At 55.1% G+C, this 25,523-nt stretch overlaps 3 protein-coding genes across 4 annotated transcripts in view; all 3 read left to right on the top strand.

The window, feature by feature from the left end:
• Positions 1 to 25,523, top strand: part of LOC311164351 (uncharacterized protein) — a 269,234-nt gene that overhangs the window by 212,824 nt on the left and 30,887 nt on the right. The gene's annotated exons all lie outside the window — the stretch shown is intronic.
• LOC311164316 (class II histocompatibility antigen, B-L beta chain-like) lies at positions 868 to 3,431 on the top strand (the record flags this gene model as incomplete). The annotated part of the gene is made up of 5 exons (XM_084223724.1): positions 868 to 1,051; positions 1,525 to 1,794; positions 2,413 to 2,697; positions 3,129 to 3,235; positions 3,337 to 3,431. 5 exons carry the CDS (start codon positions 868 to 870, stop codon positions 3,343 to 3,345), a joined length of 855 nt encoding a protein of 284 aa, XP_084079850.1. The 3' UTR covers positions 3,346 to 3,431.
• LOC311164349 (uncharacterized protein) lies at positions 10,549 to 14,568 on the top strand. Of its 2 annotated transcripts, XM_084223771.1 has the most exons (5): positions 10,549 to 10,684; positions 10,870 to 11,177; positions 11,751 to 11,877; positions 12,086 to 13,093; positions 13,267 to 14,568. In XM_084223771.1, the coding sequence occupies exons 1-5, from the start codon at positions 10,670 to 10,672 to the stop codon at positions 14,116 to 14,118; spliced, it is 2,310 nt and encodes a 769-aa protein (XP_084079897.1). In that variant the 5' UTR covers positions 10,549 to 10,669; the 3' UTR covers positions 14,119 to 14,568. The 2 variants fall into 2 exon arrangements, with proteins under 2 accessions (XP_084079897.1, XP_084079896.1); XM_084223770.1 differs by having other exon boundaries at positions 10,870 to 11,877.

Genomic DNA, 25,523 nt, shown 5'->3' with positions numbered 1-25,523 from the left:
CCAGGGCCAGAGCAGACCCCACTAGCTTGGCAGAAGAGGTCCAAAGAGGAGTTTTTAGGGTTTAAAATATAACACACTATAGTAATGTAATGATCCTTATAGGCTGTCTGTAAATGCTATAGGATTTGTATCTTATACTAGATTGGCTAGAGCAAATTAGAATATTCAGCACAGAAGAAGATCTTGTCCAGACTGAGCCCGGAGGGAGTGGGAGGAGGGATGGAGGAGGAGGAGGAGAAGGGGAAAGAGAAAAAGGAGAAGGAAGAGCAGCAGTACTAGAACCCCGCCCACTCAGGAGCCGTAGCCCCCCGGCCCCGTCAGCATCACCCCCTCCCCACATCCTTTACTGAGCGGGGAGGGGCAGCTCAACCCTTGTTCAGAATCGTTAAATAATTTTAAATAACGAATAATTTTTAATTTAAAATATTTTTTAATCTATGAAAACGTCCCTATGTTTTAAATTTTTATTTATTTTAAAATAATTTTAATAAGAGGTAATAATTTCATTGACCCCTTGTTTAGAAAACTGTGTTTCTAAGAGGGAGCGGAACAAAGGATCCGAGCAAAAAAAAACTTGCACGAACGCAGTGCCCGATAAATTTGGGTTAAATGTGAAATGAGCAGCTCTGATTGGCTGGACCAGCACAGCCCGAGCCGCCCCCACCCCGCTCTCACCCGCCCAGCGCCCCGAGGTTCCCCCTCCCCGAAAAACCCCCAGCCCGGGGCTGCAGCGTCCCGGAAACACGTCAGCCAATCGCAGCGCAGGCAGGACGCAGAACAGCCAATGAAAACTCGGGGCGATGGATTGCCTCATCGGTTGCCGGGCGGAGCCCGTGGCAAATCGCTCCCCAAAATCGCCGGCAGCCAATGAGAGCGCGCGGCGCTGCCGAGCCCGCGCTGCTCCGGACTGGTGCTCCCAGCGCAGCGCGGCTGCTCCGGGGCTGCGGCCCCTGCCGGGCGCTGGCCATGGGACGAGCGGCGGCAGCTGGGGCCCTGCTGGTGGCACTGGTGGTGCTGGGAGCCACCCCAGCTGCGGGCGCGGAGCTCTCGGGTGAGCGGGGGGCGGGAGGCGGAGGGACAAGGGAGGAGAAGGGGGGAAAAGGGGGTGGTGGGAGCCCGGAATGGAGGGGGAGGAGGAGGGGACTTCCCAAAAAGAGAGCAGGAGGGGCTGAGGGGGTGGGGGGTGAGGGAGAGGTGGGAGAGGGTGGGGTAGGAGGGAGAAGGGGAGGGGGTGATCCCAAAACTGAGCCCGAGGGGGGCTGGGGATTGAGGGAATTGTAGGAAAATAGGGAAATGGCACCCCAAAAGTGATTTGGGTGTTGGCCGGAGGTGGGAGGGGAGAGGATGTGGAAGGCGAAATGGTGGAAGGGTGGCAAAGAGGAAGCGGCAGCACGGGCAGGGGAGTCCCGTGGCGGCCGTGCGGCGCAGGGGGTGCGGAGTGGGGATCCAGGGTGGCCCCTGGAGCTCTGCGGGTGCTGGGCGTTCTTGCGGGGGCAACCCCGGTCCTGAGTTCTGCACTCACAGGGGTGTTCCAGGAGATGAGAACGAGAGAGTGTTACTTCATTAATGGCACGGAGAAAGTGCGTTTCGTGAGGAGGTACATCTACAACCGGAAGCAGTACATGATGTTCGACAGCGACGTGGGGGTGTTCGTGGGGGACACGCCCTATGGTGAGATACAGGCTCGGTGCTGCAACGGAATCCCGGAAATACTGGAGGATAATCGGGCTGCGGTGGACACGTTCTGCCGGGCCGGCTACGAGCTTGCTGCCCCGTTCCTCATGGGGCACCGAGGTGGGCGCGGGACAGAGCTCGTCCCCTCGAACCCTGCCCTGCCAAAGACCCTGGAGCCATTCAAAACCTCTCCGAGAATCAGCCCAAGGCCCTCAGGCCTCCTTAAGATCCTTAAGACAAGAGGCCTCCTGTCCCACCCAGTGACCCCCGTGGCTCTGCCAGTCCGTCCCAGTCCATCCCGGTTGTCCGTGTACCCGACGCCTTTTAGCCAATAAGAGCGCGTTTTTATTATGACTCATCGGTTGCCGGGCAGAGTGCCCACCACGGAAGTGCCGAGTGCTGCGCGCTAAACTCCGCCTCCCAGTGCCGCGCACTTCATTCCCAGTTAATTCCAGTACCACCAAAATCCCTCCGAGTGCATTCCCAGTCGCTCCCAGTGCTTCCTCAGTCCCTCCCACCTCTTCTTAGCCTATTCCCAATCTATTCCAAATTCATTCCCAGTTCATTCTCGGTTCACGCCCGGACGTCCAACCTCCGTCCCAGCGCGCCCCACCCTGTCTCATCTCTACCAGTGCCACCCAAATGGCTCCCACTCCATCCCAGTCCATTCCCCCTCCGTCCCAGTCCATTCCCAGTCCCTCTCAAGCCCATCCCAGCCTTCCCCCCTCTCTCTCCCAGTGCCCCCCAACGTGTCCATCTCGCTGGTGCCCCCCTCGAGCTCCCAGCCCGGCCCCGGCCGCCTGCTCTGCTCCGTGATGGATTTCTACCCTGCCCACATCCAGGTGAGGTGGTTCCAGGACCAGCAGGAGCTCTCAGACCACGTGGTGGCCACCGACGTGGTGCCCAACGGGGACTGGACCTACCAGCTCCTGGTGATGCTGGAAACCCGCCTTCAGCACGGGGTCACCTACACCTGCCAGGTGGAGCACGTCAGCCTGGAGCACCCCCTGAGCCGGCACTGGGGTACGGGGGAACCCCTGGAGGCGCTGGGAGAGCCACTGGGCTGTGCTGGGAGCCTCTGTGAGGGAGCTGGAGAGAGCCGGGCTGGCACTGGGAGAGTGGCTCGGGGCTGGGCAAGGGCTGGGAAGGGGTTTGGGGGATGCTGGGGAGGGTGGGATGGGGTTGGGGGAGTTCTGGTGGGCACTGGGAGGGTGTTTGGGGGTACTGGGTATGACTGGGAGGGTGTTTGGGGGTGCTGGTTGTGATTGGGAAGGATTTAAAACGTGCTGGGCATGACTGGGATGGGGTCCTGGGGTGCTGGGTGCAAAGGGCAGGGGCTTTGGAGCTGCTGGATGCGACTGGGAGGGACTGGAGTGTGCCTGGAGGGGGCGCTCGGAGCGCCTTGGGGTGTCTGTGAGAGGTTTTGGGGCTTCTGAGCCCTGCGGACCCCCCAGAGATGCCGCCGGACTTCGCCCACATCAAGATATTGATGGGGATCGGGGGCTTCGTCTTGGGCTTCGTCTTCCTGGTGCTGGGGCTCGGCTTCTACCTGCGCAAGAAGGTCAGGGGACGTGCCGGAGGTCGTGTCCCCCCCGTGCCGGAGCGTGTGCGCTCCCCCCGGGGCCCCCCGGCCCGGTGTCACCCCCTTTTCTCTGCCCTCAGAGCTCCTGAGCCGCCGGCGGACGCAGCCCCTCCCCGTGGCCTCGGGCCCGGCCGGGACCCCCCGCTCTGTCCCCAGTCTGCTGATTTTGAGGGGTCTCGTGTGTCTCCCCCAGCCCTGCCTGCGCTCTGCCCCCGCCCAGTGCCTGCTCCCAGTGCTCCTAATAAAGCTTCCCAGTTGGCCCCGGTGCCGTTTACTGGGGGGTGGTGGGGAGGGATCTGGCGAGGGGCAAAGGGATGGATTTGGGAAAAGGGAGGGGAACAAAGGGTGGGGGGGAGGCCCGGGAGAGCGGGAGGAGGGATGGAGGAGGAGGAGACAGGATGGAGGAGTGGGGAACTTCAAAGAGGGCTTTTGGGCTCAGTCGTGGTGCGTTGGGGTTTCTGTGGCCACGAAGCCCCCGGAGTGTTGGAACCCCCGGGCCGCAGTCGTCTCGTGCCCTCCTGAGGCTTCCGGAGCCCAAACGGAGCCGGTCCGGGTGCAGCGCTGAGGGGGAAATTCGCCCACCCAGGCCCAGCCGGGCCAAAGCCCAGTGCTCCCGAGCATGCGCGCCGACGACGGACAGACGGACGGACGGTTCCACCCTCCCTGCCTTCCGCACGCCAGGGGAAGAGAGAGAGATGCGGAGACGGACATACCATCCCGGAGACGAGAACGGAGAAGGAGCGCGAGGGACACGGCCCCGAGAGGGACCTGTCCGGGCGGGGAGAGAGAGAAAAGTGAGGGCGCCCTCATCCGCGCCCCCGGGATCGCCCCCGGACTGCGATTGATGGTCAAGAGGTGCTCAGGGCTCGGAGCGCTGTAGCCCCGGCAGGAACCCGGCCGCAAGCGCGTTCGAAGTGTCGGTGATCAATGTGTCCTGCAATTGCCATTAATTCCCGCAGCCAGCTGGGTTCTCCAGCTCTGAGAGTGCTCTGGCTTTCGGCACCGACCCCAAACTGGGATTCATCACTCCCAGGGCATGGCCGGGAAAAGGAGGGGAAAAGCCCCGGAGATCCCGCACCAGAGGGGCTGCAAACCCAGCCCAGGGAGCTGCAGGGAGGAAAGACCCACCCTGAGCCAGGAAGGCAGCCGGAGATCCAGCCAGAGCTCAGAGCTGGGGGAGAAGCCTCATGGTGATGAGAAGCCCCACAAATTCTTGGATTGCGGGAAGGCCTTTAAGCTGAGAGAAAATCGAAAATCAGAGAATCCCAACGCGGGGACGGCCTACGAGTGTGGGAAGAGCTTCGTGCATTGCTCCAGCTCCATTCCCCGTGGGAGGATCCGTGCGGGATTATCCCCGGTGACCCCCGGTGGGCAGAGCCCCGGTGACCCAGTTCCGGTGATCCCCGTGGGGGAGGGGAAGGCGTTGGAGAGATTTCTCTCGCCTCTCCCTGAGCTACACGGGTTCGTTTGGGAATAAATTCCCTCTCCGTGTCCAGGCCGGGTGTGCGGTGTCCGTGTGGGATTTGCGGAGGGATCTCTCCCGGCCCTTGTCCCCACGGAGGAACCCTCGGTTCCATTTTCTGTCCACGTGCGGCTGCAGGGGGCAGGGACAGAGCGGCTCTGGGGGTGCCTGGCATCGGGCCAATGTCTGGGCCCAAAATTAAGCCCAAGAGGGCTATGGATTGGGGGAATTGTAGGAAAAATGGGGAAATGGGACCCCAAAAGTGATTTGGGGAGCGGCCGGAGGTGGGAGGGGAGAGGATGTGAAAGGGGAAATGGGGTAAGGGTGGCAAAGAGGAAGCGGCAGCGTGGGCAGGGGGATCCTGTGGTTGCCGTGGGGCACAGGGAGTGCGGAGTGGGGATCCGGGATGGCCCCTGGATCACTGGGGTTACTGGGGGTGCTGCTGGGGGGGCACCCCAGAGCTGTGTGCTGCACTCACAGGGTTGTTCTTGGCAAAGTCCGAGTGTCACTTCATTAACAGCACGGAGAAGATGAGGTTCGTAGTGAGGTACATCTGCAACCGGGAGCAGTTCCCGATATTCGACAGCGACGTCGGGGTGTACGTGGGGTTCACCCCCTACGGGGAGATGAATGCCAAGCGCTTGAAAAGCGACCCGGTTCAGATGGAGTACCACCGGGCTTTGGTGGACACGCTCTGACGGCGAAACTACGAGCTTTATGCTCCGTTCACCACCCTGGAGCGCCGAGGTGAGCGCGGGGACAGAGAGCGTCCCCTCGGGCCCTGCCAATGAGCCTGGAACTCCTGAAATTCCCAGAAGCCCTCGAGTCTGAGAACCGCCCCAGAGGCCGCAGCCCTCCTTGTGCCCATCACCGGGACATCCTCTCCCTCCCAGTGACCCCGCGTGGCTCCTCCAGTCCATCCCATTCCATCCCAGACCATTCCGGTCACTCCGAGTGCTCCACGGCGCGTCCATTTCAATCGAGCGTGGAGATAACGCCTCTCAGCCAATCAGAGTGCGTCGCTTCGATGACCCCTCTGTTGCTAGGATGATCCGCAGATTCGAACGCCCCGCACTGGACTCGGCCTCGCAGCGCCGCGCACTTCATTCCCAGTTCCATCCCAGTCCCTCCCAGTGCTATCACAGTCCCTCCAACTCCCTCTCAGCCCCTCTCAGTCTATTGCCAGTCCATTCCCAGGTCACGACCAGACTTCCACCCTCTCTCCCAGTACCTCCCATCCCCTCCCACCTCTCTCGGTGCCACTCTACTCCCTCCCAGTCCATCCCAGTCCATTCGCAGTCCCTCCCAGTCCATTCCTCGTCACTCTCCACCCCGTTCCAGCCCTCCCCTCTCTCTCCCAGTGCCCCCCAGCTGATCCCAGTGTGTCCCTGCTCTCTCTCTCCCAGTGCCCCCCACCTTGTCCATCTCGCTGGTGCCCCTCTCGAGCTCCCAGCACGGCCCCGGCTGCCTGCTCTGCTCCGTGACATATTTCTATCCTGCTCACATCCAGGTGAGGTGGTTCCAGGGCCAGCAGGAGCTCTCAGACCATGTGGTGGCCACCGACGTGGTCCCCAACGGGGGACTGGACCCACCAGCTCCTGGTGCTGCTGGAAACCCCCGCCCTGGCACGGGGTCACCTACACCTGCCAGGTGGAGCACGCCAGCCTGGAGCACCCCCTGAGCTGCACTGGGGTACGGGGGAGCCCCTGGGGGCACTGGGAGAGCCACTGGGATGTGCTGGGAGCCACTGGGAGGGAGCTGGAGAGAGCTGGTCTGGGACTGGGAAAGGGGGGGGCTGGGGAAGGGCTGGGAGGGGGTTTGGGGGATGCTGGGGAGGGTGGGATGGGGTTGGGGGAGTTCTGGTGTGTGGCAACTCGGTGCACTTCTCCTGAGGGCCAGAGCTACCGAGAGAACCCTTGGGGAGCTCGGGAGCCTTGGAATGTTGCAAAAAGTACCTGGTGGCTCAACTTTGACCCTACAAGAGATGTTCCACCTATATGTGGGGACATAAGAATCACTGGTGTGTAAAAGATATAGAAATAGAACATTTATAAGCTAAAGCACAATTTTTAAGATTTTGGTACAGGGGGGTTGGAAAAACAAGATGGAGGGAATTAGGGCCTGCCACATGGTTCTTCCTCCTTCTTCTTGTCTTCCATTTTCCGAGTGACGTAGGTATTTTTGATAGGTTTATAGTAAAAGTACACTTAGTAATAAAAATTATAAGTATTGGAGACGAAAGATAAATATAGTTTACGTAGACTTTGTTATAAAAGATACGACCGCCCTGTGGGCAGTCAGAGTGCCTTTGGCTGCCTTGCTGGTCAGACCCCGGCTGGGCAGAAAGAAAATTTTTGTAGATAAGAAATAATAAACAACCTTGAAGACCGAACCTGAGAGTCCAGCCTTGTCTTTTGGAGCCCGAGAAGCGAGCCCATCTCACCCTTGTCTGGGCAGAGACAAATAACAGCCCGAGCCCGGACACTGGTGGGCACTGGGAGGGTGTTTGGGGGTGCTGGCTGTGACTGGGAGGGAGTTTGGGGATGCTGGGTGTCACTGGGAGGGGGTTTGGGAACACTGCCCTCCTTTCCTGCCCTGTGTCCTCCTTCACCCCCTGTCTTTCCACATCCCCCTTCCCTACCCAGAATGGTGATGGCCATATAAGAGATGGTCTGAAGTTTCCCTCATTTGCCTCACGACCGTCGCAAGGACAGACCCTGAGGACCCTGGCTGGAGTTCTGGCCTGGCTGAAGTGGATGCTCACCAAGTGATTGTGTGCAGGTGTGCTTGCTGTGCCGCCACGGTCTCACACCTGCTTCACCACCCCACAATGGCCCAAGAATTTCCCCAGCTCTTGGTCAAATGAACTTTCTGAGCTAACTCTGGTGTCCCCCCACAGAAGATCCCTCATTTGCCTCATGACCACCATCAAGGACGGAGATTGAAGCCCCCTCCTAAGGACTGAGACCCTTAAAATTCTAACACAGGGTGCTGGTCTGAGTGAAGTGGGATGCCTGCCAAGTGTTGCCTGCAGGTGTCTTCTCTGGACCAAGACTGGTCTCCCACAGAAACCAATCCTGAAACAATGGGTCCCACTCACTGCTGAGATTGCTTTGTCCTGTTTTGGAATATGGACTGTCTGTACCTGTTTTCAATACACTTATTCTCTGTTGTCTTTACCTGTTCTCCCCTCGGTGGAGGACTATAAGAGACCCCTGAATTAACCAAAGAATTTGAGATTCTCCTCAATGTGACAACACAGATCTACTGGCTGGACCACAAGGATTTCCTCTCTCTTTTGGTAGCTATGCCCTTCCCCTTTTTCTCTCTCTCTCTATCCTTTATCTCCTTCCTAATCCTTCTATCACATTTGCTCTGGTCACTCAATAAAGGTGCATTTGTTTTCATGAATACTGAAACCCCCTCTGTGTTGTTTTGCACTCTGAGATCATTAATGAACCATCACAACCCCACTAGTACTAGTGGATCATGACAGGCTGCACAGACCCGGGCCCTCCTTCTGAAAACAGCGCTGACCACACTGCCTAAGTGCTGGGGAAGATGAAACAGGAAAGTCTTATAAATATGATTGCCTGGCAAAAGATTTTGAGAATATGGAAACTACAAGAGAGATTGAAATGAAAGCAAGCTTTGAGATCCCTTAGTCACTGAACAACTGGAGAACAATGGCATGGTCGGACTGAAGTAATCCCCTTTTGATGAAACAATACCCTCTGCTTGCAGGCAGGTCCAGGGCCAGAGCGGATCCCACTAGCTTGGCAGAAGAGTCCAAAGAGGAGTTTTTAGGGTTTAAAATATAACACACTATAGTAATGTAATGATTCTTATAGGCTGTCTGTAAATGCTATAGGATTTGTATCTTATACTAGATTGGCTAGTACAAATTAGAATATTCAGCACAGAAGAAGATTTATGGTATTGTAAGGAGAACGTTGTTCCCTTTTACTCTTTAGTCCGCTCTCTCTCATCCTCTTTACCATGCTCTTGCCTTCTTTCTCTTTCCCACTCTCTTTACCTCTCTCTCCTTCTCTCGGGGCTGCTCTGAGCTGCAGGGCCCTGCACCCAGGCCCTTTGCAATAAACCCCAAGTTCCACGACCTGGCTTCAGAGATCTCTCGTCTCCCTCCGTCCCAACCGTCCTACCCCTGTCGTCCTACAAAAATTACCCCAAAACACCCCCAAAAAACCCCAAACTCTGGTCAGGGACCACAAAATTACCCCAATATACCCTAAAAAGGCCAAAATCCAGTCAGGGACCCCAAAATGACCCAAAACCACCCCAAAATCCAGTCAGGTATCCCAAAATCCCCGAAAATTAGGACAAGGACCCCAAAATTACCCCAAAATCTGATCAAAAGCCAAAATGACCCCAAAATTACCTGAAAAATTCCCCAGAATCCAGTCAGGGACCCCAAAATTACCCCAAATCTCCCCAGAATCCCGTCAGGGACACCAAAATTACCTGAAAATACCCCACAATCCAGCCAGGGATCCCAAAATCCCCGAAATGCCCCCAAATCCAATCAGGGACCCCAAAATAACCCCAAATCTCCCCCAAATCACCCGTAATCCAGTCAGGCACCCACAAAATCCACTCAGGGACCCACAAAATTCCCTCAGGATGCTCCAAACCCAGTCAGGAACTCCCAAAATCCTCCCAAACCCATCCAGGATGCCCCAAAATCCCCTCACAACTCCCCAAACTACCCTCAGTACACCCAGGTCTCTCTCAGGGCCCCCCAGTCCCCCTCAGAACCCTGAAAAATCTCCTCAGAATACCCCCAGATTTCCTCACGGTGTCGCCAAATTCTCTCAGGACCCCCCAGTCCCCTCACAAACCCCCAAAATCACCCCCATATCCCCTCAAGACCCCCCCCAGATCTCCTCAGAACCGCCCAAACCCCCTCAGGACACCCAATTCTCCCTCAGGAGCTCCCAAACCCCCTCAGGACCCTCCACATCTCCTCACCACGTCCCAAACCCCCCCAGAACCCCTCAAGCCCCTCGCATCCCCTCACAATCCCCCCAAACCCCCTCAGGATCACCCAAATCTTCTCAGGATCCCCAATTCTCCCTCTCACCCCCCAAAAATCCCCTCACAACCCCTGCAATCACCTCAGGACCCCCCAAACCCACTAAGGCCCCCCAGTTCTTCCTCTCTACTCACAGTTCTCCCTCACGACCTCCCCAAACCCACTCAGAACTTCCAGTTCTCCCTCAGTGCCCCCCCGCCGCTCCCGGTGCTGACCTCGGTCGCTGTCGCCCATCCCGCGCTGCCGGGGGGGAGTCCCGGGCTCCCTCGGCGCCCCCAAATTCCCGCGCCGGGCTCCCAACACCCACCTGAGGCTTCGGTCCCGCTCCGCCGCCGCTGCATCCCACCAGGACCACAATGCCCACAATGCACGGCGGTTCCGCCAAAAGCGGCCGGCGACGCCGCCGCCGCGGGGGAAACTTCCGCCAGTACTTCTGCCCGGCGCGGATTCTGATTGGTGGCCAGAGGCGTCGCGAGAGCAGCAGCAGCGCGGCCATGTTTGTTGAGGGCAATTCTGTGGGCTCCTCAGAGCGCTCTCGGTTCCCTCATAAATCCAGCCGGGAACGGCGGAAGGAATCCGCCTGGAAATGCCGAGATAGAGCTTGAACCTCGTGGGATGGAGCCTAAATCCCGTGGGATTAAATTTAAATCCCCTGGGACTGAGCCCAAATCCTCTGCGATTGAGCCAAAGCGCCCATATCCCGGAACTTCCCATGGACTGGGGCGGTCTCGGTGCGGGGCCCGGCGGTGACGTCATCTCCCCCCGCCCAACCCGGCGCCCGCCGTGGCTGCTCCGCCACTTGCTCGGCGCCGTTCCCGGGGCGGGTTCTGGGCCTGGACCGGCGCTTTCCCCGGGGCTCCTTTGCCACCGGAGCGTCCCCAAGGTGTCCCCAGTCAGCATGGAGCCCCAAGAGGTGGGACAGAAGGCGGGGGTGACAGTGGGGGATGGCAGAGGGATCGGGGGGGGTGACAAAGGGACAGAAGGGACAGCAGAGCCCTCCAGGGAGGGCACAAAGGGGACCCCGGGAGGGCACAGGAGCCACTCCAGGAGGCTCTAAGTGCCACCAGGTCCCTGACACCTCCCCTGTCCCCTCCCCAGCTGTCCCCGGCCCTGCTGCAGCCACAGGTCACCGTGGTGGCCATCCTGGGCGAGCTGGTGGCCACCCTGCCCAGTCGGGACGACATGATGCAGCCGTGGTCCCCAGGGTGCCCGTACTGGGAGCTGGAGTTCTTCACCAGGGAGCTCCGCTCCACCCTGTACCGCGGGGATGACCCCTGGTTGCGCCAAGATGTCACCTCTGATGATGATGATGCTCCCCCTTCCCTGAGCCGGGTCCTGGCCGCCCCCGACAGCGTCCATTGGGTCGTCTCATTATTTCTGGGATTGGCGACCTGGGAGTGGCAGTGGTCAGTGTCTGCGCTTGTGAACAGCTGGGCCCGGCTGGCCAGGACAGCCACCGAGCTCCGCAACACCTGGAGGGATTTGGCCACCAAGGCGGCCGACAGGGCGGGCACTGCCACCGCCCTGGCCAGGGAGCTGCAGAATGAGGCTGCCCGTTATGGGACAGCTCAGGAAAATATGGGGGAGCTGGGTGAGGCCCTGGGCGGGGAGGAGGAGGCCAAGGTGGTGGCTGGGCATGAAGCCCAGGTGAGGAGAGAAGCCAGGGAGGCTGCCAGCAAGGCAACAAAGGCCACCATGGTGAGACAGCGGCTGGAGGTGGCCCTGGGGCTGCTGGAGCGCTTGGTGACCGCATGTGACGAGGCCACCGCGTTCCCCCGGGAGCTGCAGCGCCTGCTCAGGGACACCCTGGCCGACTCGAAGGGGACAAGTGAGGCATCCCCCAAAGTCCCGGAGGACTTGGTGGCCAAGGTCGCCGAGGCTGAGCGGCTGTGGGACGCCAACATCCGCCTGGCCACGCATCACCTGGTGGGGGCAGTTGATGACATCACCAAGTTCTATTTCACTCGTGGTTGCGCTAGCCCCAGTGCCTGTGAGGTGGCCGAGCGGTGCCAAAGAGCCATCGAGGACATCCCGAGGCTCCTTCGACCCCCAGAGAGTCGACAGAGCATCCCCAAAGTGTCCTCAGTGACCACGGAGCCCCAAAAGGTGCGATGGGGGAGGGGAGGGGGACAGAGAGGATGCTGGGGAGGACACGGAGTGGGAGGGGACACAGAGGCTGACAGGGGGTGGCAGCAGGGACAAGAGGCTGACAAAGGGATGCAGGGAACATAGGGGACCCCTCAGGGGCAGGGGGCCACCACAGGAGGCCACAAGTGCCACCAGGTCCCTGACACCTCCTCTGTTCCCTCCCCAGCTGTCCCCAGCCCTGCTGCAGCCGCCAGTCACTGTGGTGGCCACCCTGGGCGAGCTGCTGGACACCCTGCCCAGTCAGGAGGAGATGTGCCTGCTTGAGTCCCCTGGGTGCCTGTACTGGGACCTGGAGGATTTCACCAAGGAGCTCCAGTACGCCCTGTACCGCATTGATGACAGCTGGAGGTGCCACGATGTCACCTCCGATTATGAGGACTATTTCACCTCCCTGAGCCAGGCCCTGGCCGCCTACAAGAGCACCCCAGGGACCACCTGGAACCATGTGACAATGGCAGCCAGCAAGTGGCAGCAGTCAGTGTCTGTGCTTCTGGACAGGTGGGCCCAGCTGGCCAGGAAGGCCACCAAGCTCCGCAAGGCCTGCAGGGATTTGGCCACCGAGGCGGCTGACATGGTGGCCACCGCCACCGCCCGGGCCAGGGAGCTGCAGGCCAAGGCTGCCCATGATGGGACAGCTCAGGAAAACATGGTGGAGCTGGGTCAGGCCCTGGGCAGGGAGGAGGGGGCTGAGGTGGTGGCTGGGCATGAAGCCCAGGTGAGGAGACAGGCCACAGTGGCTGCCAGCGAGGCAAGAAGGGCCACCATGGTGAGACAGCGGCTGGAGGTGGCCCTGGGGCTGCTGGAGCACTTGGTGGCCGCGTGTGACAAAGCCACCGCATTCCCCCGGGAGCTGCAGCGCCTGCTCAGGGACATCAAGGCTGCACTGAAGGGGACAAATGAGGCATCCCCTCATGTCCTCAAGGCCTTGGTGGCCAAGGTGGCCGTGGCCGAGCAGCTGTGGGAGGCAAACACCTGTCTGGCCACGCATCACCTGGTGGGGGCAATTGATGACATTATCGAGTTCTATTTCACTGGTGATCCTGCCAGCCCCAGTGCCTGTGAGGTGGCCGAGCGGTGCCAAAGAGCCATCGAGGACATCCCAAGGCTCCTTCAACCCCCAGAGCATCCCCAGAGTGTCCCCAAGGTGTCCCCAGTGACCATGGAACCCCAAGAGGTGCGACAGGGGGAAGAGAAGGGGGACAGAGGGGACACTGGGTGGGACACGGGGGGTGGCAGTGGGGACAACAGGCTGACAAAGGGACGGATGGGCAAAGCAGAGTCCCTCGAGGACTGCAGGAGGCCACAAGTGCCACCAGGTCCCTGACACCTTCCCTGTCCTCTCCGCAGGTGTCCCCTCTGCAGCTGCAGGTGCTGGTGGCTGTGGTGGCCACCCTGGGCGAGCTGCTGGCCACCGTCACCGGGCCACACAGGCACAAGTCCCCAGACTCCCTGCATGAGGACCTGAAGAACTTCACCCGGAGCCTCCGTGCAATCTTGAACCTCGGCGGTGTCACCTCCCTGGGCCACCGTGGTATCCCCTCCCTGGGCCGGACCCTGGCCACCCTTGGGGCCACCCCGGGGACCACCTGGGCCAATGTGAGAGCCACAGCCAGTGCCTGGCGGGAGTTGGTGGCCAGGCTCGTGGACAGCTGGGACTGGCTGGCCAGGGAGGCCACCAAGCTCCGTGACAACCACAGGAAGGTGGTCATGGAGCAGCAGCTGATGGTGGCCCTGGACAAGGAGGAGGTGGCCAGGGAAATGGCCACGCACAATGCCCAGGTGGCAGCAGCCACCAATGAGGCCATGGGAGAGGCTGTGGTGGCCACCAGGAGGGGACATAGGGCAGTGGTGGCCCTGGGTCTGCTGCAGCGCTTGGTGGCCACATGTGACAGAGCCACCTTGTTCAGCTGGAACATGGAGTGGCAGCTCAGGGACATCAAGGCCATCCTGAAGGGGACAAACAAGGCATCCCCTGATGTTGTCCAGGCCTTGGTGGCCAAGGTGGCCAAGTTTGAGTGGCTGTGGGATGCCAGCACCCGCCTCGCCAAGGACCACCTGCTGGGGGCACTTGGGGACATCGACAACATCCTCTTGAATCCCTGTAGTGACCATGGTGGCTCTGGCAGCCGCGCGGTGGCCGAGCGGTGCCAAAGAGCCATCGAGGACATCCCAAGGCTGCTGCAGGAAAGTTTCACATAGAAACAGTGACATCATCAGGGACATCACTGCTGTCACCTGTCCCTTCCCGTGCAGTATTTGAGACAGATTTGGGAAATTTTCAGGGAATTTTCAATGATACTGTCTCAAATCCTGATGGGAATTCCGGGGTTGATGTCACTAGGGACATTCTGGGGACACTCAGGGACACTCAGGGACAGGGGTGAATGACTCCCCTGAGCAACTTCCAGCTTTCTACTGTGGATGAAGAAGAGCTGTGATAGAAATGACAATTTAATAATTGCCTTTTGCACTTTTATATTGCCTTTTACACATTATTATTGATCACCAGCAGTTTGATACGGTATTTGATACTGATATTGATTATCGATGACTCCTTGTAGCTGCTGGTTGGTGCAATATAATCCATCAGTTCATGTGTGCACCGTACAGCCTATTAATGAATGAATGAATGAATAATTGAATGAATGAATGCCCTTTATATATATAAATACATAAATAAATAAATGACCTCTATATAAATCACACCAGGCTGATCTGAAGTCTGTGTCAGACACATCACTGATCAATCCCTTTGTTATACCATCCTTTACTACTGAGAAAAACCCATGGCCCTTGGCAGACAGTCACAACACACACGTGGATCCAATTGGTCAATCAAGCCAAACAACCATGGCCAGTGCCCAACTGTTCTGCTTTGAATGCAAAACCAGTGAGAGACTCCAATTAAGAAATACAGTTTATTAGGAAAAGGGAAAAACCCCCAAATTACAGGCAATAGTACAAAATAAAACCACTGACAGAGTCAGAATACAACCTGACACCCTGCTGGTTAGGGTGGTGGTACCAGTCCAGATAAAATGGTCTTGTTGAAGTGGTGATCCTGTAGAAAAGCATCTCCCCATGAGCTGATACCCTTCTGAGTCATGATTGGTCCTTGAGTGCCCATCAAACAGAAATGGCTCCTGGAGGGAGTTATCTCTGAGTCATGGGCATGGCATTGATGGGCCCATCAACAGGAGATAAGGGAAATACAATGCCCCTCCTGGATTCAGCAGCTCTTGGGGATGGGAATAGAATACATCTTTATAGTGGAGCCTAGGACATAATCCACCCCTCATTCTATTGCCATCTATAGCCAAACTAATACTCTCCTTGATATATATATATATGTAAAATACAGAATGAAACTTTACACACAGTTCTCAATAAAAATTCGTTCTCCTTGTGGTACACAAGGGGTTTCCCCATTCTTCTGCATTACCCACCGAGTGTAACGCGGTCGTTGGGCAAAATCCTTGGTGCCTCGCGTTGGGCGCCAAAATTATGTTCTGGTTTGGAAGCAAAAGCAGTGAGAGACTCCAAGGCAGAAATGCAATTAGGAAAAAGGAAAATAAACCTAACAAACGTGCAATAATACAAAATAAAAACCACTGAGAGAGTCAGAATACAGCCTGACACCCTGCTGGTTAGCAGGGTGGTACCAGTCCAGATGAAATGGTCTTGTTGAAGTGGTGATCTCATAGAAAAGATCTGTCAGCTCTTGTCCTCTGGAAACCAGCGGGTAAAGGCTGCCTGTTCTGTCCCAAAGCCCAGATGATATCCAGGTGGGGATGCTGAGCTCCTCCCCACTGGGCGGAGCATCTCCCAATGGGCTGATATCATTCTGAGTCATGACTGGTTTAATTGGCATCATTGAGTGCCTATTAAACAGAAATGGCTCCTGGAGGGAGTTATCTCTGAGTCATCGGGCAAGGCATTGATGGGCCCATTAACTGGAGATAAGGAAAAAACAATGCCCTGTGGCCCTGCTTTTTACATTTTTCTGAGCCTTCTGTTTACAGTCTTGTAATGAACTTTCTCAACCACTTTTTGTAAATAACGTATTATTTTGCATTCTTTTCTGGAGGAGGAGAAATTTGATGGACTGTTGGTTTCCCCAGTGTCATTGGAGAGGTGGCACTTTCACCCTCCAGTCCACTGTCACTTTTGGAAATCTAGAAATGCTGGAGTCAGAAATTAAAATGCTCTTTTTTACCTTGGGAGAGCTGCGTGTTTGTGTCGTGTTATCCCCTGCCCTATAGCGACAGTGCCCCTCCTGGTTTCAACAGCTCTTGAGGATGGGAATAGAATACATTTTTGTATTGGAACGTGGGACATAATCCACCCCTTATTCTATCACCATCTACACCATACTGTCCTGGTTTAGAGCAGATTTGGGAGAGAATGTCCAGAAAGCAAACCCACACTGCCCCTCCCCCCAACCGGTTTGGGAAGGATTCCTTGGAGAGAAGTGGAAAGAACCTGTTTATTTAACAGGCACAGCACCCCCAGCACACAAAATGAACAATACCAGATGACAGCACTCTTTCACTGCTCTGAAAAAGATGACAAATTCAGAAAGTCTCTCTGGGGGTGGTCACTGTTATCAGTCCCTCCGACGCTGGGGCAGCTGCTGCAGCCACAGGGTGCAAACTCTGGGTGTTCCCAGGTCCCAGTCAGGAGCAGGCTTGAGTGGTTCCAGAAAAGGGAAAGGAAAAACAGTCCAGGGAAAAATTCGGAGTGCTGAGCTAAAATAACTAATGAGCAGGAGCAAAAAGCAAGAGCAAAGCAGGAGCAAAGCAGAAGCAAGAGCAAAGCAAAAGCAGCGCTATGTACTGCCCCGTCTGTGTGTCCCGCCAGCTGTGGGGGAGCAGGCTGGTAACAAACCAAACCAAACCAAACCAAACCAAACAAAACAAAACTTTGCTCTTCAGAGCCAGTCTTGAAGGCACAGAACATAATGTCCAGAATAAACAGAATTGACAAATGGGGATCCTAGCATCACATGTCACCCTAGGAAAACACTTAGGAAAATTATACAGCATCACTTTCTAACATAACACATATAATGCTCATTTTAATATTTGTGAAAAGCCAATCATAAAATACGCATTTTTCACAATTTCTGAGCTTGTTGGCAACAGAGCCCACTGTCTCTCGGTTGGTATCAGTATCAATCGTTGCAATGAAGGCGGTGTATTGAGATGGCCCCAGATTTGCCAGACCCCACAACATTTGCCCTGTGCACCACTGTAAGAGCCTGAATGAGGGATGTGGGACTCCAGGCAGCTCCTCAAAATGCAGTTTGTTACATCCAGGAGGTTACAGCAGTCCAGGGCCATGTGTGACACAGCCTGCACCTACAGCTCCAGCTCCAGGTAAGCCTGGAGACCCGCATCCCTCATTCAGGCTGTTACTGATGGTGCCGCACGTTGGGCGCCACTGTAAGAGATTAAATGAGAGATGTGGGACTCCAGGCAGCTCTTAAAAATGCAGTTTATTGTATCCAGGATGTTACAGCAGTCCAGGGTCGTGAGTGGCAGAGCCTCTGCCTACAGCTGTCAGCTCCAGCTGCTGGCAGGCCTGGAGACCCTTTGGTTTTGGTTACAATGCATTATATACTTTTCTTTGCTGAGCATCTTAATGCAGAAGAACCAATCTCTACCTTAACTTTCACCTATAGCCTGTCATAAATACTCTAATTACCATACTCATGGTACTGTTCTCTAATCACCAAAAGTTAGTACGTAACAGTTTAAGCTAGAAGTTGTTTTTCAGTTTTCTTGCAGTGGAAAATTCTGAGACCTTTTTTCTACTTGCCACATTGCTGATTTTTTTGTCTGTGCTCTCTTTCTGCTTGGTAAAAACACCTTTTTGTTTGAGGTGGGTTTATCCTTTGCTCTAAGCCATAAAACCCCTTCTAACTAACACACCCTTTGCCTCCTTGGTTACCCAGTAAGACTGGCTCAGCAATTCTTTCCTTCTACATCAAAACTTGCTTCCATCTCTACTCCCTCTTCAGATTCAACATTCAAAAATCTTCCTGCCAAGCACACATACCTGTGAGACTTTCTTGTCATACTTTCATCCTTCCCAAGAGAAGTGGGTTTCCCATCCCACCTTCCCACGTCTGCCCCATGGTCACACAGAGCCACAGGTCAGCCCGTGGGGTGCACCGTCTCTGTCCAGCTGGGGGACGTTGGGCTCTGACTTTGGGGCCTGTGACTTGCACGGGTGCTGCACTGATCTTCCTCACTTCCTCCCTCATCTCCCTCATCTTCTCTTTGAGGTCCTTGATGACGGCGGAGACATAAACCTGCATCAGGCCATTGATCACACTCTCATCATTTATGTGAAAAACACCAGTCACTTGGTTTTAGAATTTTAAAACTTTAATAGCAATAAATTAGTTATAAAAATAGTAATATATTTAGAGTAATCAAAATTTGAACACTTAGGATTTAGGACAATATAAGACAATAAAAATAAAGAGTTACAGACAGTCCAGGTACCTCCTTCTGGGCAAAATAAGCCCAAAATAGAACACACATTAACAGGGGATTAACCCTTAAAAACCATAGACTGTTGCATATTCATACATGTCATCCATGATGCATAAATTCCATTCCAACAAAGGATTCAGTCTGGTCAGTGTCAACTTCTTCCTCTCAATCCTGACTTCAGGGCTGAGCATGGTGGGAAGAAGTTTGTTCCTTCTGATGAGGGAGCAATAAATTCTCTTTCTTTGAAAGATTTGGGTGTCCTGTGGCTGCTATCTGGTGTGAATACCTCATCCCTCTCTTTTAAAAAGAGTATCTTACATAGCATAATTTCTATTTTAACATTATGTTGTAACTTAAAACTATATTTAACACATTACTTAAGAAAATTAATACATCATCACTTTCTAACATAACACATATAATACTCATTTTAATATTTTGAAAAGTTAATAATAAAATATGCATTTTTCACAATTTCTAATTTTGTTGGCAGCAGAGCCCACTGTCTCTCGGTTGGTATCAGCATCAATCCTTGCAATGCAGGCGGTGCATTGAGATGGCCCCAGATTTGCCACACCCCACAGCATTTGCCCTGTGCACCTGACCTTGTCGGGGTCATTATCAAGGGTTCCATCCCTCCCAAAGAGTGCCTCCAACGCTGCCACTTCCCTCAGCTGTTGGATCCCTTCCTCGAGGGTTTGATATCATTTCAGTTTTGCCATCTGCTCGGGTGTACTTCCATCCCACCCAGGGTTTCCAAGGGGAAATATCTCAGTGACAGCGCCTTGAAGCAGCTCCCTGGCTGTGCTCCCCTCAGGGAACGTTGGGGTGGATTTATTGACCACTCGTCCCTCAGTGGGGTCTGTGGTATTTGCTGGGGCCCCAGGATGAAGGAGGAATTGAGAACCTGACTCCATGTTCTTAGAAGGCTAACTTATCATTTTATGATATTATTTTATATTAAAGAATGCTATACTATAACTCTATAAGAATAGAGAAAGGATACAGACAGAAGGCTTTACAAGAATGAATAATAAAAACTCGTGACTCCTTCCAGAGCCCCGACACAGCTGGCTGTGACTGGTCATTAAGTTAAAACAATTCACATGTTGCATAAACAATCTCCAACCACATTCCAAAGCAGCAAAACACAGGAGAACCAAATCAGAAAATTATTTTCTTTTTTTCCCTGAGGCTTCCCAGGAGAAGAATCCTGGGCACAGCAGATTTTTTCAGTAAACAGGGCAGTGACAGGGGCCAAGTGATGTGTCTTACACGGACTTCAGATCAGCCTGGTGTGATTTATATAGAGGTCATTTAGTTATGTATTTATTTATATAAAGGGCGTTTATTTATTTATTTATTCATTCATTCATTTATTAATAGGCTGTACGGTGCACACATGAACTGATGGATTATATTGCACCAACCAGCAGCTACAAGGAATCATCAATAATCAATATCAGTATCAAACATTGTATCAAATTGCTGGTGATCAATAACAATGTGTAAAAGTCAATAGAAAAGTGCAAAAGGCAATTATTAAATTGTCATTTATATCCCTGCTCTGCTGCAGACACAGTGGAAAGCTCAAAGTTGCTGAAGGGACTCAATCACCCCTGTCCCTAAGTATCCCTGAGTGTCCCCAGTGTCCCTGAGTGTCCCCAGAGTGTCCCAGCATGTCCCTGAGTGTCCCAAGTGTCCCTGAGCATCCCTAGAGTGTCCCCAGTGAGATCACCCCAGGAATTCCCCCCAGGATTTGAGACAGTATCACTGAAAAATGAAAGAAATTTACCCAAATTGTCTCAAATACTGCATGGGAGGGGACAGGTGACAGCAGCGATGTCCCTGATGATGTCATTGTTTCTATGTGAAACTTTCCTGCAGCAGCCTTGGGATGTCCTCGATGGCTCTTTGGCACCGCTCGGCCACCGCGCGGCTGCCAGAGCCACCAGGGCCACCACAGGGACACAAGAGGAGGTCGTGGATGTCCCCAAGTGTCCCCAGCAGGTGCTCCTTGGCCAGGCGGGTGCTGGCATCCCACAGCCACTCAAACTTGGCCACCTTGGCCACCAAGGCCTGGACGACATCAGGGGATGCCTTGTTTGTCCCCTTCACGATGGCCTTGATGTCCCTGAGCTGCCACTCCATGTTCCAGCTGAACAAGGTGGCTCTGTCACATGTGCCCACCAAGCGCTGCAGCAGCCCCAGGGCCACCACAGCCCAATGTCCCCTCCTGGGCGCCACCACAGCCTCTCCCATGGCCTCATTGGTGGCTGCTGCCACCTGGGCATCGTGCGTGGCCATTTCCCTGGTCACCTCCTCCTTGTCCAGGGCCCCCATCAGCTGCTGCTCCACGACCACCTTCCTGTGGTGGTCATAGAGCTTGGTGGCCTCCCTGGCCAGCCAGTCCCAGCTGTCCACGAGCCTGGCCACCAACTTCTGCCATGCCTTGGCTGCGGCTCTCACATCAGCCCAGGTGCTCCCAGGGGTAGCCCCAAGGGTGGCCAGGGTCCGACCCAGGGAGGGGACAACATGGTGGCCCAGGGAGGTGACACCGCCGTGGTTCAGGATTGCACGAAGTCTCTGGGTGAAGTTCTTCAGGTCCTCATGCAGGGAGTCTGGGGACTTCTCCCTATGTGGCCCAGTTACGGTGGCCACCACCTCGCCCAGGGTGGCCACCACAGCCACCAGCGCCTGAAGCTGTGGACGTGTCAAGGACCTGGTGGGATTTGTGGCCTCCTGCAGTGGACCCGTGCCCCTAAGGGGTTCCCTTTCCCCCTCCGTCCCTTTGTCAGCCTCCTGTCCCTGCTGCCATCCCCCATCAACCCCTGTGTCGCCCCCACTGTCCCTTCTGTCCCCCTCTCCCCCCTGTCGCACCTCTTGGGGTTCCATGCTCACTGGAGACACCTTGGCGACGCTCTGGGGACACTCTGAGGGTCGAACGAGTCTTGGGATGTCCTCAATGGCTCTTTGGCACCGCTCGGCCACCTCACGGGCATTGAGGCTGGTGGGAGTCTTAGTGAAATAGAACTTGAGGATGTCATCAACTGTCCCCTCCAGGTGATCCTTTGCCAGGCGAGCACTGGCCTCCCACAGCCGCTCGGCCTCGGCCACCTTGGCCACCAAGGCCTCAGGGACATTTGGGGATGCCCCATTTGTCCCCTCCAGGGTGCCCTCGATGTCCCCGAGCAGGTACTGCAGCTCCCGGGGGAACGCGGTGGCTTCGTCACACGCGGCCACCAAGCGCTCCAGCAGCCCCAGGGCCGCCTCCAGCTGCTGTCTCACCATGGTGACCCTTCTTGCCTCGCTGGCCTCTTCCCCTCTCTGGGCTTCCAGCCTCACTATCCATTCGTCCTGCGTCATCTCTGCCCAGGGCGTGACCATGGCCCACAGCGTTTGTCTGAGTGCAACTACCATGGGCACCCTCATCCTGTAGCTTCCTAGCCCGGCCATTGGCCTCCTGGTGTGCACCTCAGCGGCCACCTCCCTGCAGGTGTTGCGGAGCTCGGTGGCTTTCTTGGCCACCTGGGCCCACCTGTCCACAAGCACGGTCACCAAGCCCTGCCACTTGCTGGCCACCATTGTCACACGCTTCAGGGTGGTCCCTGGGGTGCTCCTGTAGGCGGCCAGGGCCTGGCTCAGGGAGGTGACAGGGTCACCATCATCATTGGAGATGACATTGTAGTGGCCCCAGGCGGTGTTAATGCTGTACAGGGCAGACCAGAGCACCTTGGTGAATTTCTCCAGGTCCTGGTAGAGCCTCGCTGCGGACCTGAGCAGCAGATTCATCTCGATCAGACTGGGCAGGGTGGCCAGCAGCTCGCCCAGGGTGGCCACCATGGTGATCTGTGCCTGCAGCAGGGCCGGGGACAGCTGGGGAGGGGACAGGGAAGGTATCAGGGACCTGGTGGCACTTACGGCCTCCTGACCCGCTGCCCCCGAGGGATCCTTTTTCCCTCTTCCTGGAAGGTTCTGCTGTCCGTCTGTCCCTCCCCTGTTCCCGCTCCCACCTCTGTCACTTCCCTCGTAGCCTCCGCCACCTCCCTGCCCTCATTGCTGTCCCCTCCGCCTCCTCGCTGCCCACTCTGCTGTCCCCCCAGTCACCCCCCGGATCCTCTCCTTTCCCCCACTGCCCCCTTTCACCACCCCACGTTTCCCCTCCTCTCCCCTCCTGTCGCACCTCCTGGGGCTCCATGATCACTGCAGAAACCTTGGGGACACCTTGGGGACGCTCCCGTGGCCAAGGAGCCCCGGAACCAGCTCCGGTCCCAGCTCAGGACCGGCCCCGGGAACGGCGCCGGGAGAATGGCGGAGCCGCCTCAGGAGGGACCGGGAAGGACCGGGGCGAGGTGACGTCACCGACCGCCCTTTCCAGTACCGCTGCAGTCCGTGGGAGCGCCAGGATTTGGGCGCTGTGGCTCAATCCCAGGGGATTTAGGCTCCATACCCAGGGGATTCCGGCTCCATCCCGCCATTCCCAGGCGGATTCATTCCGCCCTTCCCGGCTGGATTTAGGAGGGAACGCGGAGCGCTCTGAGGAGCCCACAGAATTGCCCATAACAAACACGGCCGCGTTGCTTCTCTCCCGGGACCTCTGGCGAGAAGCGCCAAACGCGGCGCGGACCAATCAGAAGCCGCGCCTGGCAGAAGTACTGGCGGAAGTTCCCCCGCGGTGGCGTCGGCCGCTTCCGGCGGAAACGCGGAATTCCGGCTCTGTCCGTGGTTTCGTTTTGCACTCCTGCGTGTATTTGGGCTTTTCCCTTTTCCTAATAAATTCTGTTTCTGGCTTGGAGTCTCTCACTGGTTTTGCTTTCAAACCAGAACATCAACTATTATAACTATTTAGATTTGTAGCTATAATATATATAGACTATAACTATTATAACTAGAACTCTTTAGTATTATAACTGTAATATAACTATTAAAACTATATTTAGTATCATAGCTGTTATATAAATATAACGTAACTATTATAAGTACTATAGCTACAACTGTAACTATTAAGATTTAGTTTACTAAAAGATAAGTATTATAACTCTTTATGTATTATATAATTATTTTGTATTATAACTAAAATAGAGGTATTATACCTATATTTAGTATAACTGTAATATAACTACTATACCTATATTTAGTATTATAACTGTAATATAACTGTTATAACTACATTTAGTATTACAGCTGTGATATAACTACGTCTATTTAGTGTTATATAATTATTTAGTATTATAGCAATATATATAACTGTAATATAACTCCAATTTAAATACTGTAACTGTTCAATATATTTCCTACAGGATGCACTCTGCTCCTTCTCCACAGGGGAAGCTTTCTTGGGTGCCTGTCCTGAGTTGCCTTCTTGTTAGGTTGGGATGAACTCCTTCAGTTGGGCTCCTGTCTCAAAACACCTTCCAGGCAGCCTCCAGCAGTTTATCTGCGTCTTTAACTCCCTTTATCTTTCCTTCTTGTGTCGTTTGAAGCCTGACCCACACAAAACAAAACCAGATGTGCTTTACCCTCAGCTGATTCAGGATCTACATCAGTGTATTTGATGGCATTCTGTTCACCTGTTTAAAAAATTAGTGGGTGAGTCATCATCATTTTGCCTCACTTGGTGAAGCTTTGACCAATTTACAGCTTTAGAGATCCCATGTTTTAACCCACATTCCACGAGGGTTTGATATCATTTTACTTTTGCCATCTGCTCGGGTGTATTTCCATCCCACCCAGGGTTTCCAAGGGGAAATATCTCAGTGACAGCGCCTTGAAGCAGCTCCCTGGCTGTGCTCCCCTCAAGGTCGATTTATTGACCACTCGTCCCTCAGCGGGGTCAACTGACGTGTCTGACACAGAGTTCAGACCAACCCGGTCTGATTTATATAGAAGGTATTAATAAATTAATTAATAAATTAACTCACAGGCTGTACGGTGCACACATGAATGGATAGATTATACTGCACCAACCAGCAGCTACAAGGAATCACTGATAATCGGTATCAGTATCCAACACCAAATGAAATTGCTGGTGATCAATAAAAATGTGCAAAAGGCAATACAAAAGTGCAAAAGCCTATAAAAAAGTAAAAAAGGCAGTACAAAAGTACAAAAGGAATACAAGAATACAAAAGGCAATACAAAAGTGCAGAAGCCAATGCAGAATTGCAAAAGCCAATTATAAAACTGATATCCATGACCCGGCTCTGCTGCAGGCACAGTGGAAAGCTGGAAGATGCTGAGGGGACTCATTCACCCCTGTCCCTGAGTGTCCCCGAGTATTACCTGTGTCCCCTGAGTGTTCCTGAGTGTCCCCAAAGTGTCCCCAGTGACGTCCCCCAGGAATTCCCATCCAGATTTGGGTCGTTATCCATGAGAAATCCCAGAAAATTTCCCAAATTTGTCTCAAATACTGCATGGGGAGGGCACAGGTGCGAGCAGCGATGCCCCTGGTGATGTCACTGCCGTGATGATGTCATGGTAATGACATCACCATCCCTGCAGCAGATTCAGGATGTCCTCGATGGCTTTTCCGCATTTCTTGGCCACCACAGGGGCACTGGAGCTGCTGGAATCACAACTGAAGATGTTGTTGATGTCACCATGTGCCCCCAGCAGGTGATCCTTGACCAGGCGGGTGTTGGCCTCCCACAGCCACTCGGCCACGGCCACCTTGGCTGACGAGGCCTCGGGGACATCGGGGGACTCCTCCTCTGTCCCCTCCATGGTGTCTACGATGTCCCTGAGCAGGCGCTGCAGCTCCTGGGGGAAGGCGGTGGCTTCGTCACATGCGGCCACCAAGCGCTCCAGCAGCCCCAGGGCCGCCTTCACCTCCTGTCCCCTCCTGGTGGCCACCACTGCCTGGCTCTTGGCCACCACAGCCTCTCCCACGGCCACGGTGGCCACCAGCACCTCCTTGGTGGCCGCCACCATCCGGGCCTCGAGTGCAGCCACTGCCGCGGTGCCCTCCTCCCTGTCAAGGGCCAGTGGCAGCTCCTGTTCCATGGCCACCGTGTTTTCCTGAGCTGTCCCCAAGCAGGTGGCCGTGTCCTGCCAGTCCCTGGCCTTGGCAGCGGCTGCAAGAGTGGCCTCAGCAGTGGCCAT

The sequence above is a fragment of the Fringilla coelebs genome (assembly GCF_963513975.1).
Source record: "Fringilla coelebs genome assembly, chromosome: 31".
Taxonomy (NCBI): domain Eukaryota; kingdom Metazoa; phylum Chordata; class Aves; order Passeriformes; family Fringillidae; genus Fringilla; species Fringilla coelebs.
Note: the sequence above shows the minus strand (reverse complement) of the source record. Positions and strands in the feature narration are given on the sequence as shown.

What these genes read in the sequence shown, in the direction of transcription:
- LOC311164349 (XM_084223770.1), top strand. An exon ending in TGACCACGGAGCCCCAAAAG is followed by an intron (nt 11,878 to 12,085) that starts GTGCGATGGGGG and finishes TTCCCTCCCCAG; the next exon opens with CTGTCCCCAGCCCTGCTGCA. An exon ending in TGACCATGGAACCCCAAGAG is followed by an intron (nt 13,094 to 13,266) that starts GTGCGACAGGGG and finishes TCCTCTCCGCAG; the next exon opens with GTGTCCCCTCTGCAGCTGCA.